Source organism: Eupeodes corollae, chromosome 1, assembly GCF_945859685.1.
Source record: "Eupeodes corollae chromosome 1, idEupCoro1.1, whole genome shotgun sequence".
Classification (NCBI taxonomy): Eukaryota; Metazoa; Arthropoda; class Insecta; order Diptera; family Syrphidae; genus Eupeodes; species Eupeodes corollae.
Genome location: NC_079147.1, coordinates 18,775,873 through 18,792,852, shown reverse-complemented (window position 1 = coordinate 18,792,852; position 16,980 = coordinate 18,775,873). Strand labels below are relative to the sequence as shown.

At 33.8% G+C, this 16,980-nt stretch overlaps 1 protein-coding gene across 1 annotated transcript in view; it reads right to left on the bottom strand.

Annotated features, from left to right (window-relative positions):
- The window catches only part of LOC129940241 (prolyl 4-hydroxylase subunit alpha-1-like), a 95,138-nt gene that overhangs the window by 18,783 nt on the left and 59,375 nt on the right, over positions 1–16,980 (bottom strand). The window contains exons 3-5 of the mRNA XM_056048504.1: positions 5,701–5,852; positions 5,396–5,552; positions 5,081–5,268 (exon numbers count right to left, since the gene is read on the bottom strand). Coding sequence (XP_055904479.1) covers positions 5,081–5,268; positions 5,396–5,552; positions 5,701–5,852 — 497 coding nt within the window. The remainder of the gene's footprint in view (positions 1–5,080; positions 5,269–5,395; positions 5,553–5,700; positions 5,853–16,980) is intronic.

Here is a 16,980-nt window from a genome sequence, read left to right as displayed (position 1 = left end):
GTGCGATAAGATTGTCGTAGTGCAAATTCAAAATACGAAGCTGTATATATTTTTCGAAAGGCATGTCTAGTAAGCGCGAGGCAAAATAAGATATCCTATAATCCAAAAACATAAGGAATGTTCAACTCAATCGTTCGTTAAGCTATCAATCTCTTCAGGTCCTCGTGGACACAGTAAGCTCCACGTTCGATAAGGTCAAGTGGACAGCTGAAGTAAAGCTGAACATCATCTGCATACAAGTAATAGCTGTAATTAACTTATGAAGATGGATGTTCATTTGCATATGCAGGAAACAAGGGAGAACACAGTACGGAACCTTGTGGTACACCAGTTGATAGGGTGTTACCAACTTGCACTGCTTGCTTCCTATTAGTTAGATAAGAAAAAAATATTTATTTGCACTAGATGAAAAATTGACATTATTAACGGAATCGAAAGCCTTTGAAAAATCCAACAAAACTAGAAAAGTTTCCTCGTCTTTATCTTATGCTTTTCTAATTCCATCAATAACGTTTAAAAGTGCGGTAACACATCTGTGATTTTTCCAAAATCCAGATTGATAGGGGCTGAGAATTGGGTTAATAGATAGAAAGACGTTTATTTGCTTTTAGCGTTTTTGGGAAGTGGAATGATTTTAGCAACTTTCCATGAATCAGGGAATATCGAGGATGCCAAAATAGTATTGAAAGCAAAAGTGATGCATGGCAATATAACTGGCAATGTTATACACAAAAAGGTAGGATGTACATCATGGAGACCAACAGCATTTGACTTAATAAAAAGAACTCTTTCTATTTTTATCAGCACTATCTACTGCAGAAAATTCAAAACCAGGCTTTATACTGTTGCGTTGGTCAGTAACAGAAATTGAAGGCCAAATTTGTGGGACCTGTTGCAGTGGAGAAGAAACGAATTTTGTATTAAGTTTATTGACATCAATGTCCTCAACAGCACCAAATTTTGTCTTTCCGATTCTGCGTAGATTTTTTCAGAACTGGCGACTATTTGAACTTGTGCTAAGCTTTTGAGAAAAATGTTGGTATTTAGCTTTGCGTATCATAGCTACTACTCTATTAGCAAAACATACGACGCAGCTCGGATTGTCGATATCTTTTTCATAATAAGCGCACACTTAAGGGGATATTACTACCCTTATTATTTAAAGACACAGTGTGAGCACTAGGAAGAGCAGAGGGAGGTTGAATGGTGGAGTCGGTGCACATTGGTTTTGAATTCCTGAATACTGCAATGGCTGGGAAAAACCGTGTGTGGTAGGCATTCCACATTCGCGTAGTACGGCTAAAGAACGAATCTCTGTATTTTACAGTACGGCCGAAGTTGGGTTCGAGGGTATACTGATGAGCATTCTTAGAAGAGCGAGTAATACGGTCAAACTGTTTAAGGGGAGGAATGCAACTGGCTATTTTTCTTGAGCATAAATAGTTTAAATAACGGTAAAAAACGTGAGACAAGAAACTTTACGACGATGTTCAAGCGACGTTAATGATCCTATGATGTGTTATCATCAATTAATTTAAATGCTCTACGTTAAAGGCTGTCCAAGAGGCTTAAGTAGGTTTGCAAGTGCACCAGCCCAGAGATGATAGTTATTCTTAAGCTTTGGACGTATATAATTTTTGTGGGAGAGTGGGAGAAAAACTTTTTGCATCGCCTTAGAAAACCCAATCATCTTGCGGCGTTTTTGGCGACATCGCGCATGTGATCGAACCACAAAAAAAGTGGTTGATGATACAAATACCGAGAATATCGAGATGTTAAGTCTCCTCGATACAAGTGCCATCTATGGATAATGGCAAGGGGCTTAAACGATACAAGACAGCATTGGGTTTTGGAAGCATTAAATTCCACGCGATTTCTTATTCCCAACTGTACAATGCTATTCAGGTCGCAATTTAATGAGGGAATTCAATAGGGATGTGAATCTGAAAACAAATATGGAAAGCTTAGAGTACTATCGTCAGCGAAACAATGTACTGGATAAGAAATTGTAGACAGGAGATCATAAATAAAAATTAGAAAGAGTCTTGCTGATAGAACAGAGCCCTGAGGCACACCAGCATTTATTTTGTGGTTTTCAGACTTAAATCCATCCAATACAATTTGTATTGAACGATTCCAAGGCTAATTACTAATCCAATGAAGGAGGGGATGAAAACCGAAAGCACGCTGTTGCATCAAGTCTCTAATGGCACGAGAAAACCATGGATTATTGTTTTGTTTAACAATTTTTGTTTTTAAAGGGGAATGGGTTTTATACAGTTCAGAGATATTTTTTGTTAAAAATTCAATCTGAAAATTTGAGGAAGACATATAATGTAGCCAAAAATCGAAGATTTTCACTGAAAACACGAAACTGGTCCACAAAATTACTTTTTTTTCCGTTACACAAGCAAAACAAAACTTATTTTAAATAGAGGCTGTGATGCGACCCACACTGATAACTTTCCATCCCGTCTGTCGATTTATCTTGCCCTAAAGCTTTTGATAAAGTGGTCAAGTGAATTGTTCTAAAAAATTAAAACTTGCCAACAATATTTTGCACATTATAAAAGAGTTTGATTTCAAAATCTATTTTGGTTAACGAGATTTTTATTTGAAAACAATTTTTTATCAATTTTAATAGCATTTCGTAGTACCCGTGGCATGATGGTTAGTGCGTCGGACTGTCATGCAAGGGGTCTAGGGTTCAATCCCTGCCTGTGCCACCTTAATTAAAAAAAATAATTTTCGCGGGTACTGCCTCTTGCGAGGAATTGACAAATCCTTCAAGAGTAATTCTTGTCATGAAAAAGTGCTTTCTCAAACTAGCCGTTCGGATTCGGCCTTAAATTGTAGGTCCCTTCCATTCCTGACAACAGTACTCGCACACAGGAATGGTTGAAAGTTGTAAGTCACTAGGCCCTGGTTCACAACGGACTGTTGCGCCACCCCATTTTTTTTTTGAATAGCATTTCCTAAACATTTCTTAAAAATATTGGGAACTGTTCTACATTTTTTAGATTTAAATTATTTTCAAGGAACTGTTGGATTTTTATAAAAACTTTACCAAATTTTGAAAACAATATTTTCTGTAAGATACAATGAGATTCAAGCCAATATTTTTGATTTGTGAAAAATCAATATAAAAGAATTGTTAAGACGAAAAATTCGTTACAAGAGTAATATCAATTTTAAATAGTTTAGCCTTTTTCTGTTGGAAACCGTTTTAGCATTCAAATACTTTAACGTTTCCTTTAGATTTTTTAAAGACAGTTGGAATCAAACAATTTACGAAGATTTTTAAATAGTGTATGAAATAAAATAAGTTTTTCAACTATCATGGAAACTGAGGTAGCCTCCAAAAAGCCTAGCATAAATGGTTATATTTTTTATCTCAAAAACCTGACGTAATACATTATTTTGAAATTGAATTTGAACTAAGGCTATCAAAACTAGTTTAAAAACATCAATTGTATTGCTAGGAAGAAAACCTTCCTGACTAGTATTATATTTACTTATTTAAATATTCGACTCATGGGAACAAAAATATAGACACAATGGTCAAAAGACATATTTCTGGACATTCAAAGTGAGTTATAACATGAGTCTTAAGCTCGAAATTAAATAATGTGAAATCCACTAAGTCGGTAAGGATATTCAAATTATTCAGTATACTAAAAAAAGAATCCTTCGCAAAAAAAATGGTGGAATGTTTGCAGAAGCACTTAGACTTAAAAAATTTCACGGCTGTTATTCGATGGCTGCCTCAGGCAATTCTTGGAATACCTAAACAATTTTTTAACAACAATTTCCCGAAAATTGATACCCTGCAGAAAAATATTCCCCATGAAATTCAATTCTCATAATCGTTAATGTAAGGGCCCGACTGCAAAAACGCGATATCAATCAATGATATCGTTTTTAACAAATGAGACGCACACTTTTAATCAGCATTTAATTGAATAAAAAGGATATAGTTTAATTTTAAACTTAAAAATATTCCGACAGACACCCTTCATTATCAGTACTAATTTGATTTATATATGAAGCACAGGCCAACATTTTAAACATTTAGATCCTATCCTAAATCATTATAAATTCAAAGTCGACTCTAAAAATAGGTTTTAGGATGAGAGTCACCTCTTTTATAATTCTAAACGATATACAGTACACTTCAAAAAACTCGAAAACCTACAAACCTTTTAAGCAAGACAAATCGACAGACGGGATGGGAAGTTATCACTGGGGGTCGCATCCCAGCCTCTTTTTTTAAATTTTGTATAATCCGCAGATAATGTATAACTGAAACTATGATATACGTGTAAAGTATGTATTATTGACATGAGATAATGATAACTACTATTTTAGGTTCTGAGTTATGAGTTGTGGTAAATTGTGAACAACATGCACTGTTAAGTTCTTGAACCGCTCAGGGACATAAAAGTATAAATATAAATCACCGAGATATTTTTTAGAAACAATTTTCCCCAAGTAAGGACATCCATGGTGATGTGCCTTCTGGACTCTAGTAAAGATTACTAATTCAAACTTCAACAGCAACTGTAACCAAGTTAAAAGTAATCCTATTCGTATATTTTTAATAATTCAATAACGCTTCAGTTATTTTCTAAATATTATGAAATAAATAAAAATATTCGTTTTTTGAAAAAAAAAAAAAAATACAGACACCCACACGTGACCCAATGGCATTAAAATACTCATAAACATTTTTCCTCGAACACGAGTTTTCACTTAGGTCCTGGAATTGAGTATCCTTTGCCACTACACCAGGAGCTTACCACTTCAATATGACCAATAACGTTTATAACTGACTCAAGGATGGGTATGGGCAAGGAGCACATAGTCTGAGAGGATTATTTATATGGGTGGATGAATGATATTTTTTTTTAAACAACAATAAAATAGAAAAATAATATCCTTTTTTTTAGTTATTTTTCCTATGAAAAGGATCTTTGTATGAAGTTATTGGAGCTTCTTGTGAGACAAAATTTATTTTTTCTTTTGTTGGTCCTTAAGAAGAAAAATAATATAATATATCTTAAATATTCCTGGAGCATACCTTGTTTGTAAGTGGAGAAAGCCAGGTATTCAAGTACATCCGCTTTGCTGAAGCTTGTCGTCCTATTAACTGGCTCTTCGAGAAGTCTTGACATAGCTTCTTGCATCCAAAGCACCGTATGATAATAATCAGAATTTACATATGATTGTCGTCCCATTTCAAAACAATCATCTGAAGACATTTCTGAGCTGCAAGCCAAAAAAAAACAAAGGAAAGACAAGAAGAATAAGAACATATAAAGGTAATAGAGAAATATAAGGATTCAATCGATGAAATAAGTTGGAAATTTCTTTACTGCTATACATAATTTCTTACCTGTATTGTACACCATTCAGTTGTCCTCGGGCAACACTTGACGTATCCAGATTGTATGTGTCCTGTAGTCGCATCAGTGCCACAGCAGCTCCATTAAGATCCTCATCGGATGGGAATTTCAAAACGTTACGATAGTTTGTGATATTTTTTAAAAATTCTTCAAAAAAAAGAAAGAAAGAAAAATAAGGAAAATGTGAAATGGAACGTAGAGTGTAACGCACGAAAATAAATTGACTGATAAATTTATACATAAGTGAAAATATAAATTGCATCATCTTATCTATAAAATGCATTTATCGACATACCACTTCCGACATCCTGAGCCATTAGAGTCTCCACTTGCTTCCAGTCTGATGTAAGTCTTTTGGTGAGTAAATATGCGTTGATGGGATTCGAGACATACGTTGAGATATCTGCTGATGCTTCGGTGTGTTCTCTTCGATATTCTTCTACTTTGCTGAAATGATAAAATATCAGTTTATGAACATTTTGTCACATTATTTTGAAAATTGATTTAAATTAAATAAAGGTAGTCATTGTGGTTTAGTTGGTTGGCTCATTAACTGCAAAATTTTGGATGGTCTATAAATTAAAAAAAGTGATCTTACAAAAAGTAGAAAATCACTTTAAAAATGTAGATGAAATAAAACAAATTACGTATCGGCCTAAGTGCACTATCATCATTTTTCATTTTAATGAAGTTTGTTGAGTATTTATCGAATCTTTTGTTGGGTTCATTTTTACCTGGTTGCATTTTTCTTTCAGCCACAGAAAACAAATTTTCTCAACATAATGATGAGATCACTCCGGGCACTGATCCTTTCATCATTTTCCTAAAAAACTGTTAATCTTCTCCCTCAGCTTCTCTAATTAAAGTTTTTCATTTATCCTTAAATCAAGGAGCATTTCCTTAAATATGGAAAACTTCTTTTATAACTTCAATTAACTAGAAAAGACCGGAAGGGAAGGTGATAAACTAACGACCAAATACTAAACTTTCTCATATCCCAATAATGTCGAAAGCATTTTTTTAGGTCTTCAGCTTCTGTTGCAGACCTCTAACCACCCCAGTTTCTGAGAAAATAGATCTACCACCGCAACCTTGTAGAGTTCGTTTCATTAACTCTAAGAAGTTGAGTTGGTATGCACTAACTCCAACAAAGCATTTGGTAAAGTTTCCTTAGGTTTTGGACCTCTTTTCCTGAAATGGAGTACTTCCTACTTCGAGAATCGTCAATATCCGATTTAGAACCGTACGTTTTAATCCTATTCTAGCCACTTCTAGTGCCATCAAATGTAGTCATTTAGGACCTCACTTCTTTATACTGACAATTGAGAACTCCATTCAATATTATGAAATATCCTTTTACTTACTTACTACTCTGCATTGGGTTTCGTTAAAAGATGGTCTAAAGAGTTTTCTAAAAATTACGTAACCCAATCGTTTTTCATGACGTTTGTTCAGGTTTGGTTTTCATATCAAGATATACAGATATCAAGAATTAAAAGCATCGAATGAAGATTTCTCTGTTTTGTTCCTGAATTCTTCGATTGATCGTCTCCATTTGTTACACCTGTACTCATTACAGAGACGTAAAAAATTGCTGACATAATTTTTAAACAAAGGATTCTCTCTATTTGAAGTAACTGCTCTTTTTTCTATAGCTTGATTTCTTATCAATAAAACCCATAACCTGAAAAACTTTAAACATATTCTATTTGCCAAGGCACCACACCTTTACGAACCTTTGGTTGGTCAATTTGAATCCAAAGTCATTTTATTTCAACATAAGCACCTATAACCTCAAACTCCTTTTGGCCAACACCCCACATAAGTTTACAATGAAGTTAGTTTTTAAGTTATGATTAAAGCTTGAAAGGGAAAGAACCTTTTAAATAAAATTACAATTGTTAAAATTCTAAATCATGTTTTAAATAGCTCCTATTGATCAATGAATTCGACCTGTTCAAGTTTGAAATCACTTAAATTTTGTGTGTTGTATTAATAGGACTTAAGATTTTGCCTATAAGGTCTTACATATAAGGATTCTTGTTACTAAGTTCTTTTGTTACTTCTGTTTATTATTTGATATGATCTTGGGTACCCGAGACCATTTCGTGAAACTACTTTATTAAGATTTTAGCAAATTTATTTGTTCTTTCAAAAAGTGGTTTACTTTAGATTTATAAAACATTTAATTAAAGAAATTTTAATCATTAATCATTTTAATCTACATCTAAAGAAAAAAAAAAGAAGTTTTGATGCGTCCTGATAACTTTTCATCCGTGCTCGTCAAGCTATATTTTTCTAAATTTTGAACAAAATATTAATGACAATATTTTATTAGGTCTATGCTAACTAGGAAATTGCAAATAGCATTTTATTAAAACAACAAGCATTCAGTATCCACAAATGAGACAGTTCGTGAAAATCAACGGACCTATTAATTGAAATTCCCAACTGTTGACTGGATAATTCTAATACTCTTACAAAAATTATTGCACAGTTGTCATATGTATTTAGCAAATTGCTTAAAGTTAAAGTAGCCATTTCGTGATTTCAACATTTGCAAAGTTTTAAGAGATAATAAAATGTTTAAATAGTTTAAAATTGGGTAAACCATCTTTAAAGCTAAGAAAATTGTTAAAAATGGTTCTAATATTTTACTGGTGCCTTGAAATAAGGTCAAGTGAAATAAGACCAACTTTTAAAAATTGGTCTTATTGCATTTTACAATAGTGAAATAAGGCCAATCTTAAGCAGTTGATAATGTTGCACTTTGACAAAGTGAAAGAAGGCCAAAATATTTTGAAAAATACGACCAACTCATTTTTACTGTGAGCCTTTGCACACTTCAGAGTTTGAAGTCGTTGCGAAGTTGATTGTATGCTAAGTTTTTTAACTATTTAAAAAAAAAAAATCTAATGGGGTGGCGGGCGCAACAGTCCATTGTGAACCAGGGCCTAGTGACTTACGACTCTCAATCATTCCTATGTCCGCGTACTGTTGTCAGGAATGGAAAGGACCTACAATTTAAGGCGGAATCCGAACGGCTAGTTTGAGAAAGTACATTTTCATGACAAGAATTGCTCTTGAAGGATTTGTCAATTCCTCGCAAGAGGCAGTAACCACGAAAATTATTTTTTTTTAAATTAAGGTGGCACAGGCAGGGATTGAACCCAAGACCCCTTCAACGCACTTACCATCATGCTACTGGTACTACTTCTTAACTACTATTAAACTAAAATAAACTAAAACCAAATGTTGGAAAATGGCTAAATTATACTTTACAAAAGTGAAGTTAGGCCAATTCTTGAAATTTAGCCATATTTCATTATAAAACAAACGGTGTACTAAGACATTTAACGATGGAGGCAATTGACATTTCCAACACACTCTTCAATAGTGCTCTGAATAATGCATATTATTGGAAGACCGCTGTGGTTCATCCTCTTCCGAAAAAAAGAGAAAGGACAACTCCAACCCGTCAAATCTTCTTTCGATAAGTCTTCTTCCGAGCATCAGCAAAGTTTTCGAAAAGATCATCAATAGGGCTCTGACTAAGTGGGCAGCGGACAACAAAATAATTCCGGATAAACAGTTCGGGTTCAAGGCGGGTCATGACACAATTCATGCTGCGTCTAAAATCGTTTCTGATATCCAATAGAATAAATCAAAACAACAATGCACAGGTGCTGTTCTGGTTGATTTGGAAAAGGCCTTTGACACCGTATGGTTAGAGGATCTTTACCTAAAACTGAGCAGGCTTGACATAAGCAAGAAATTGTTGTATATACTTTATGTATGCTTAACGGTACAAAGTTTGATGTCAAAAGTGGCAATGTAACTTCGACCACAACATTCTTAATTAAAAATGGTCTTCAACAAATAGCCGTAAATTCGACGATTCTCTCCAGCATTTACACCAGCGATCTGATAGGAAGTCTTACAAAGGCAATTGCGTACGCCGACGATCTTATTGCGTACAGAACGGCCCGAAAGATTGAGGTTATTAGAATTCTCTTGCAGCGTGATTTCGACAAGATTCAGCGATATTGTGACGACTGGAAACTGAAAATAAATGTCCAGAAGTCGGAGACAATTCTGTTTCGAACCCCGTTGGCTGGGGCCATGAGGGATACGTGTAAGAATTGGCGCAAGATGGTCATCGTTGATCTTCACTGGCAGCCATTAGAGAGCAAAAGTGTAGTGAAGTACCTCGGTATCTGGTTAGATCAGTATTTATATTTCGACTGACATATAAATGCTGCTCTGACCAGGGCCAGAGGAGCCTTAGCTTTGACAAAACGGCTGTCGGCTTGACCCCAGAGTGAAGGTAATTTGCTACATGGCCCTCATATGGCCAATGATCGTGTATGGTTGTCCTGTGTGGTTCAACGTTGCCCCTTCCCAGATGGAGAAGTTTCGGGTGTTCGAGCGGCAGTGTTTACGACGCTGTACCGGCTTATATCGAACAGCCGAATCTTCTTATGTGCATTACTATTCCAACGAGGTCCTATACAACGGGGCTCGAATAAACAGAATTGACAATTTAGTGATAAAACTCGTTCGGGGTCACATTGCAAGTGCTATGTCTTCGACCAACAATTTAATTTTCGGGGCGTTCTATCCGAACGACGAGTATTTTGAAAGTGCACGCTTGAGCGGCTTCATTCCACCAGAGGCTTTCCTCTTTTTAGACAAATGCGGTCTGATACAGGATAGATTGGCAGTTCCGTTAATCTACCACGTCACACGACGAACCGTGGATAGGCGACTCCTGTACAATCGGGACGTCATGGCACAAGGCGAACCAGAGCTCCTTCGGTTCAGTAGGGCTGTGTCCGAACGGGTTCGAACTGATAGGGTGAAGCAGGAGAACCAGTTTTGGTGGCTTCAATCAGCGCTTGATAGTGGGTAGTCGGGATGGGGTTTTAAGCCTTGGCCTTGGGGTGTTGGACTGTCATGCAAGGGGTCTTGGCTTCAATCCGTGCCTGTAACAAGTAACTATTCTTTATGGACTGCTGCGCCACCTAATTTATTTTTATTTTGTTTGTACTTATTCATTTTCAAAACGGTTCATATATTTTTTTGAAATCAGTTTTCGAAAACTTTGAAAAATAACAAGAGTTTGTTCTTTTCAAAAAAGACTGCGTTTTGCAAAGTTGTGTTTGGTAAAACAACTTTTCAATTCGATAATTTTATCTTTACAAATTGAATTTATTGAAATGTATTTCGCAAAATAAAAGTGAAAAGTTAAAAAGTAAAAATGAAAAGTGTTACAGAAGTGATACAGAACCCAGTTCTACTAATGTCGATAGAGAAGGTGTTTTACGGCTATCAAAAAATGGTTTCCTAACCATTTTTGTACTGAATTTTGAAAATTCAAAAGCGTTGCTAAGATAGTTATTGTTCTATTTTTAATAGTGGCGTAGTTTTAAGTTTCAAATATCGAAAGATAGCTGCCGAAATAGCGGACTATTCAATATTAAACATCTCTTTGAAGCAAGCTTTACATTTTAACTTGTTTTTGGTATGATCGTTGGTATCTTCCCAAAACAATCCGTGGAAATCACTTTATACAGAACTTATCGAATAGACATAAAAAGTCATAATTATCCTATTTTATTATTTTTTTCGATTATAGTTATGAACATAATAAAGTATCTTCCTTTTTCATGTCACCAAAAAAAATTACAACTTTAACATCGGTTTTTGTTTCATTTATTGTATGTCTTACAAGAAATTATGCTCTCTGACCAAAATCGTGTCGGACTATTACACGTTGTTTTCTATTTAATTTTGTTTGTTCTTAAAGTTTTTACATGGATGTATACCTACGTATGTATGTATTGATGCTATATGTGTACGTATTTCCCATTATTATGATATAAAACGAACATTTTCTGAAATGTTTGGGGGCAACAAAATAAAAAAAAAAAACAAATCCATGTCGAAAATAACCTCTAACTAATACCCCAACCTTTAACAACGTTAACGTTCCTTTTTTTACAACTCCCTAAACCTTTGTGTATTTATGTATATAACAATCAAACAAAATCTGTAGGTATATTAAAAGTATACCTATTATACATATATAAGTTTTCAAGGACCAAATATGAAACAACTCAGTGGAGTAAAACGAAAAGGAAAAAAGTAAAAACAAAGAAAAACATTTTTCTCGATTAAAAAGGACTCTTATAAGAGTGTTTTGTAATGAAGTATCTTATCTTCCCTGAGGCTTAATAATTTTTGTCTTAGATTTTTCTCCAAGAAAATGTTAAATAGATATATATGTGTGTAGGTATAAGTATATATCTACTCAAGAGGACCTTAAAAAAGGAGAGTTTATTAAATCATTTTGGACAAATGATTTTTAGAGAGGATTACTTAGTTCGTTGGAGCTGCAGAAAATGTCCATCATTTACGACTGATACATGAAATACTTAACCTATAGCTAAATATGTACACCTAAAAATATCTAGATCTATAGATACACATCCTTCCGACAAAAGAATGGGTTTCAACAAAGTTATCTATCAGAAACAGTAGACGCCAAAAATACGCTTACTATTATTTATCTTTTTGCTTGAAAAATATTTGTCAACATGTTCTTAAGAGCTATATTTGTATTTTTTTTAATCATCGTTTAAAACATAACCATGTATCCCACTTTATGGTATGAAACGTTTAATTTAAAAAAAAATTGTGTCCCAAAATAATTTTTGTTTTCAAATTTGGGTTTTTCATTTTCACCAAATTTGTCTTTATAAAAATTCTTCTGACAATATATTCTCAAAACCCTTTTCCATATAAAAAAGCTTAGTTTTAAGTTAAGTTATTTATCCACAAATTTTTAAGGGTATAAGACTTACTCCTACCATTTCACCCAATAATGAGCCTGCAAACTTCGGAGTTCCTCGGTTGGTTTTTCCAAATCAATAAATCGTAAGATCTTTCGAATATTCCTATTTTTGAAGTGTAGAGCTTTTTTCATCAACAACTGTATAGATAAGTCTTCTAAATAAGAGTTTATCTCACCGAAATTAAAAGCTTAAATTGGATTTTCTTCAGTTTGTCTGCTGTATTTTTGTTTTTCATTTGTATCTGATTCCATCATCCAAACAATCTTATAACGAGCGAATTTAAATGCTTTTGCGCGTTAAATTCATTGTCACGTCAAAACCATAAGAATAATCATTCAAAGAAATTTAATTCAACATTTTATTTTTTTACTATGGAAAGAGTTTTAATTAGAGTAAAAAAATAATAAGGTAACATTTCAAGGAAATTGAATAAATTGAAGATGGATGTGCATAAGGTACATAAGTACGTATGTCAACTTCTTGTCAAGAAATCTTCTCTCAGCGAAAAGAGAAAGAATGTTTAATTTAAATCTGCGGAATTTTTGGTCTTATGTTTTTCCTTTTTAATTTCTGAGAAAGAATTTTGAATTTCTAGGAAACAATTATCGGGACGACAGAGTATACATGTCTTGAAAGTTTTAACTTGGAGTGGATAAATTAAAACTTTTCCACTCAAAACAATAACAGAATTAGGTGAATTTTGAATTTTGTATAAGAGAATATCAGTTGCACTTATGTTTACCGAAATTATTACACTTAATTCGTGGAAATTTAAAATTTGAGGCAGGTAATTAAAGATTCAAAAGATTCAAAGGTTCACTTCATATAATAAAAGAAACTTTAAAAGGCTTAATTCAAGGACTATCATGTTAAGATTTTTATGTTACGTGACTTAGCCATTATGTTACGTAGAACTTATGGAATTTACGGTTTTAATTAATTAATCGTAACAAAATTAAGTTAAAGAGCTTGCTTTGATTTTTTGTGTCTTGAGATTGGCTGTTAAGTTTTGTGTCAAATATGGAAACACTCGGGGGCTTATGGAAAATGTGTGTTCTGGAGCCTGCCTACGATATTTGAAAAGCAAAAAAAAACAACTTTTGAGATTCAGAGATGTAATGTAGTTTTTCGATTATTTCACTAAATTACTTTTGCCTCCGCACAGATCTCGAAAATTGAAATTTGTTAAAATTTGTTTGATACTATGGCTCAACTATTTAAATTATTTAATGGAAGAAATGATATAAAATATAAGCAATTTAAGGCTTCGGCTAAAAGAATTGTGATTCAATATAAAAAAAGAAAAATTCTTATCAAAAAGCTAAATAAATTTGTAATAAAGTTGCTTGAAAATCTGTTTTTTTGTCAAACTCAGGCAACGCGTTTGTAGCAATTATATTTGTTCCTCTAAAGCGTTGAGTAGAGTCCTTTTTGTGTATTGAGTTGTAGGTGCTTCCGTCGTCATCTTTTCAGATCGCTCAACAGCTTGAATATAGCAAGGAAGCCGTAAAAAAAATTCACGTTCATCACTGGATTCCATGATAAACTTAATTTCTTAGTCCGATAGGTTTCTCATGATCGGTAATTGATACCTGTCAAGTCGATATAGGTCAAAGTTTTAAATTTAATATATGGAACTTCGAATATACTAGATGTTGAACATTGAGACACAGAGCGTGCATTTAATATGCTCCAAACTGGCTTGTAGATTTTTTTGAAAGATCCTTTGGAAGATAAAATGTTTTGATAGGTAATTGTTCACAGGTTTGAAATTCTTGTAATAAAGGTTCAGTGTAAGACTAAAGTCCTAAAGTACACCCATTGCAACAAGTGTCTAAAAGGTTATTCATTCAGGAGAAATATGAAAATTATCCATTAAAGTGGCTTTTAAAGAATTGTTTCGAGTAGTCTTATAATACCGACATATTTTTCTGTAATATGCCGTGTGTCGCAACCAACAGACGTAAGATGGTGCTGAGAAATTACTTTATCTGATAGAAAGTCACGCTAACAATGACGATGTTGAAATAGTACTAATCTCTAAAACAGCTGTTGGAGAACTAATAGAGGCAGTAGTAGTCTGGCATCTTTCTTGGTGGAGAAAAAAAAAAGTTGTCATATTAACAATCGTCGATAGTCAACCTGAAATTTTGCCAAATTGTCGCTATGACTACCAAAATAGTGAATATGACAACCTTATTTTTAAAAATTGACTTGTGGATAGTCAATAGAACAATTTTCGGTTTTCAACTTTGGGTAGTCAATATGACAACGAAAGTAGTCAATGGAACAAAATTGACTATCGAGGATTGTTATATTGACTACCCAGCAGTCAAATTAGATTTCGGTTTTCAACAAAAATTGTCATATTGACTACCGCAATTGTCCTATTGACTACCACAGTTGTCAAAATGACTACCATAATTGTCCTATTGACTACTGCAGTTGTCCTAGTGACTAACGCAGTTATCATATTAATTAACGTAACCGTCCTATTGACTACCGCAGTTATCATAATATTGACTACCGTAACTGTCCTATTGACTACCACAGTTGTCCTATTGAGTATTGACTACCGTAACTGTCCAGTGTCCACAGTTGTTCTATTGAGTATTGACTACCGCAGCTGTCAAATTGACGACCTCAATTGTCCTATTGACTACCGCAGTTGTCATATTGACTACCACAATGGTCCTATTGACTACCGCTGTTGTCATATTGACTATCGCAGTTATCGCGATAGATAGTCATATCGACTACCAAAATAGTCAATAGGATGACTTTTTTCTTTCTATGTGGTGTGTTTTCTTTCTAAACTTTTTTGCAGCTTTTTAGTTAAAGTAACATCAATTCCAAGGACTTCTTTAGAAACTGGCCACTATGCATAGTCAAAAGTGATGTGTATTTAAGAAGATATTGTAACAAATCCATTTTGGAATGAGAAATTATATCCCGCATAGTGTTAAATCTATCATACCCAAAAAATATTTGATGATTTGATTCGAGCTATATTCTACGTCATTGTGCGTTGGTTATGATGCTCGTTTCCAATGACACTCCTTTTGTAAGCTCGGTTACTATGGGATAAATCTTCTTTCGAGCTCGTACAGTTGCTAGAGTACCTAAATATCTTGACATTCACAAATCCGCTTGCCTGGATAGTATCCTCACTATTGTTTGCGTAAGCTTTTCTATCTGTCCTATTCTATAAGTCTCTTTACGAGTTGATGGAAAACTATCATCTTATTGCACTGACGTCCCTTCTGGCCAAGGTCATATCAGAACTGATTTATTTTCAGCTTAAGAAATATCTTGAACAACGAAAACTTCTTAATGACCCGCATTATCGGCTATTTCACCGAACAGTGAAACAAATCTTTACATCGTTTTGGAGAAGTAAGATTATTACACTTGCTATTTCAAATGCATTTGATAGAGTTTGGCATCAAACTCTATTACTAAAAATACGTGTAATAGAAAATGATGAATCTCTTCCCTGTTGGATTATAAATTACCTTTCGTGACCATTTAATTCAAGTGGATTTAGATGGGTTCAAATATGATATTCACAAAATATACGATGGTGTGCCACATGGTTCCGTTTTGCTTCTGATACTGTTTTTTTATTTTTACCTTTTCATAGCAAGTTATTGTAATCGATCAGATTTGTCGAATTGAAAATTTTGTCATCTCGAATATTTTTCGAAGTCTTTTTTGGTTAGCTGAAGTGTGAATTAAGAGTCTTTTCTATGCCCTTTATGCAGTAATCTTGTCTTGCTACTTGATTGCCCTGCCGATTGGCAAATCATGATGGATCTTTAGTTTAGCTTCTGAAGTCTTTGGGGTATGAAAATCAACTTTACTTTAAAAAAATTAAGATTTTTGGAACAATGGAAAAATTTATTATGTTTCATGAAGCTCAAATCTGGGCCTTCAAGCGATTTGAAAAGATTGAAAAATTGTATTGCTTTTTTATAAGAAAGATTTTATACCTTCCAATAACATTCCTAGTAACATACTTTATTTAAAAACCGGATTCACCTCCAAATTTGTTCGAACGCTATGACAGCTAGAAGGGCTTTTCAATATTTACTCCAAATCTTTCAAAAAAAAACTGTCAGTATTTTCACTATTAACAAAGATAAAGTGCCCATTAGCAAATGTCCAGTTTTAAAGACTCTAGACTTAACTGTTCAGGTTCAAGGTGTGCTTTTTCATTCACTAAATAAGTTTAATACATTTAAATGGGAAACTACATATTTTTCTATGACTTTAAAAGTTAAAGAGAAATTTTGCATTCGCTTTTAATTGTTTTGATCCCCCTTAAGAGATCTTGAGAATAAATTGAGTTCCATTGATATCATACACAATATAGGTACCGTACATATTTAGTTGATTTAACCTTAATGCACTTGAAATATTATTCCACAAAACACAAATTCAATATAATTTTCAATGACACACAAAAGTGGTATAATCTATCAAACAACATGACCAAATGAACCCTACCCTATATCTCAGCCTCCCCGACTCGGTCGGCATATTGCTTTGCTTGCTACAAGTTCGAGTTTAATATTATCATGTCCGTCCACCTGAGCCATCTCCTGAATTGGTCCAATTAAAAGTTGGTCGTTTGGTTCTATCACTCAGTCTGAGTGATATCGTCTTTCTATAGCCCTATACACCTATACAGGTGTATTTATGTTTTGTATTTATCT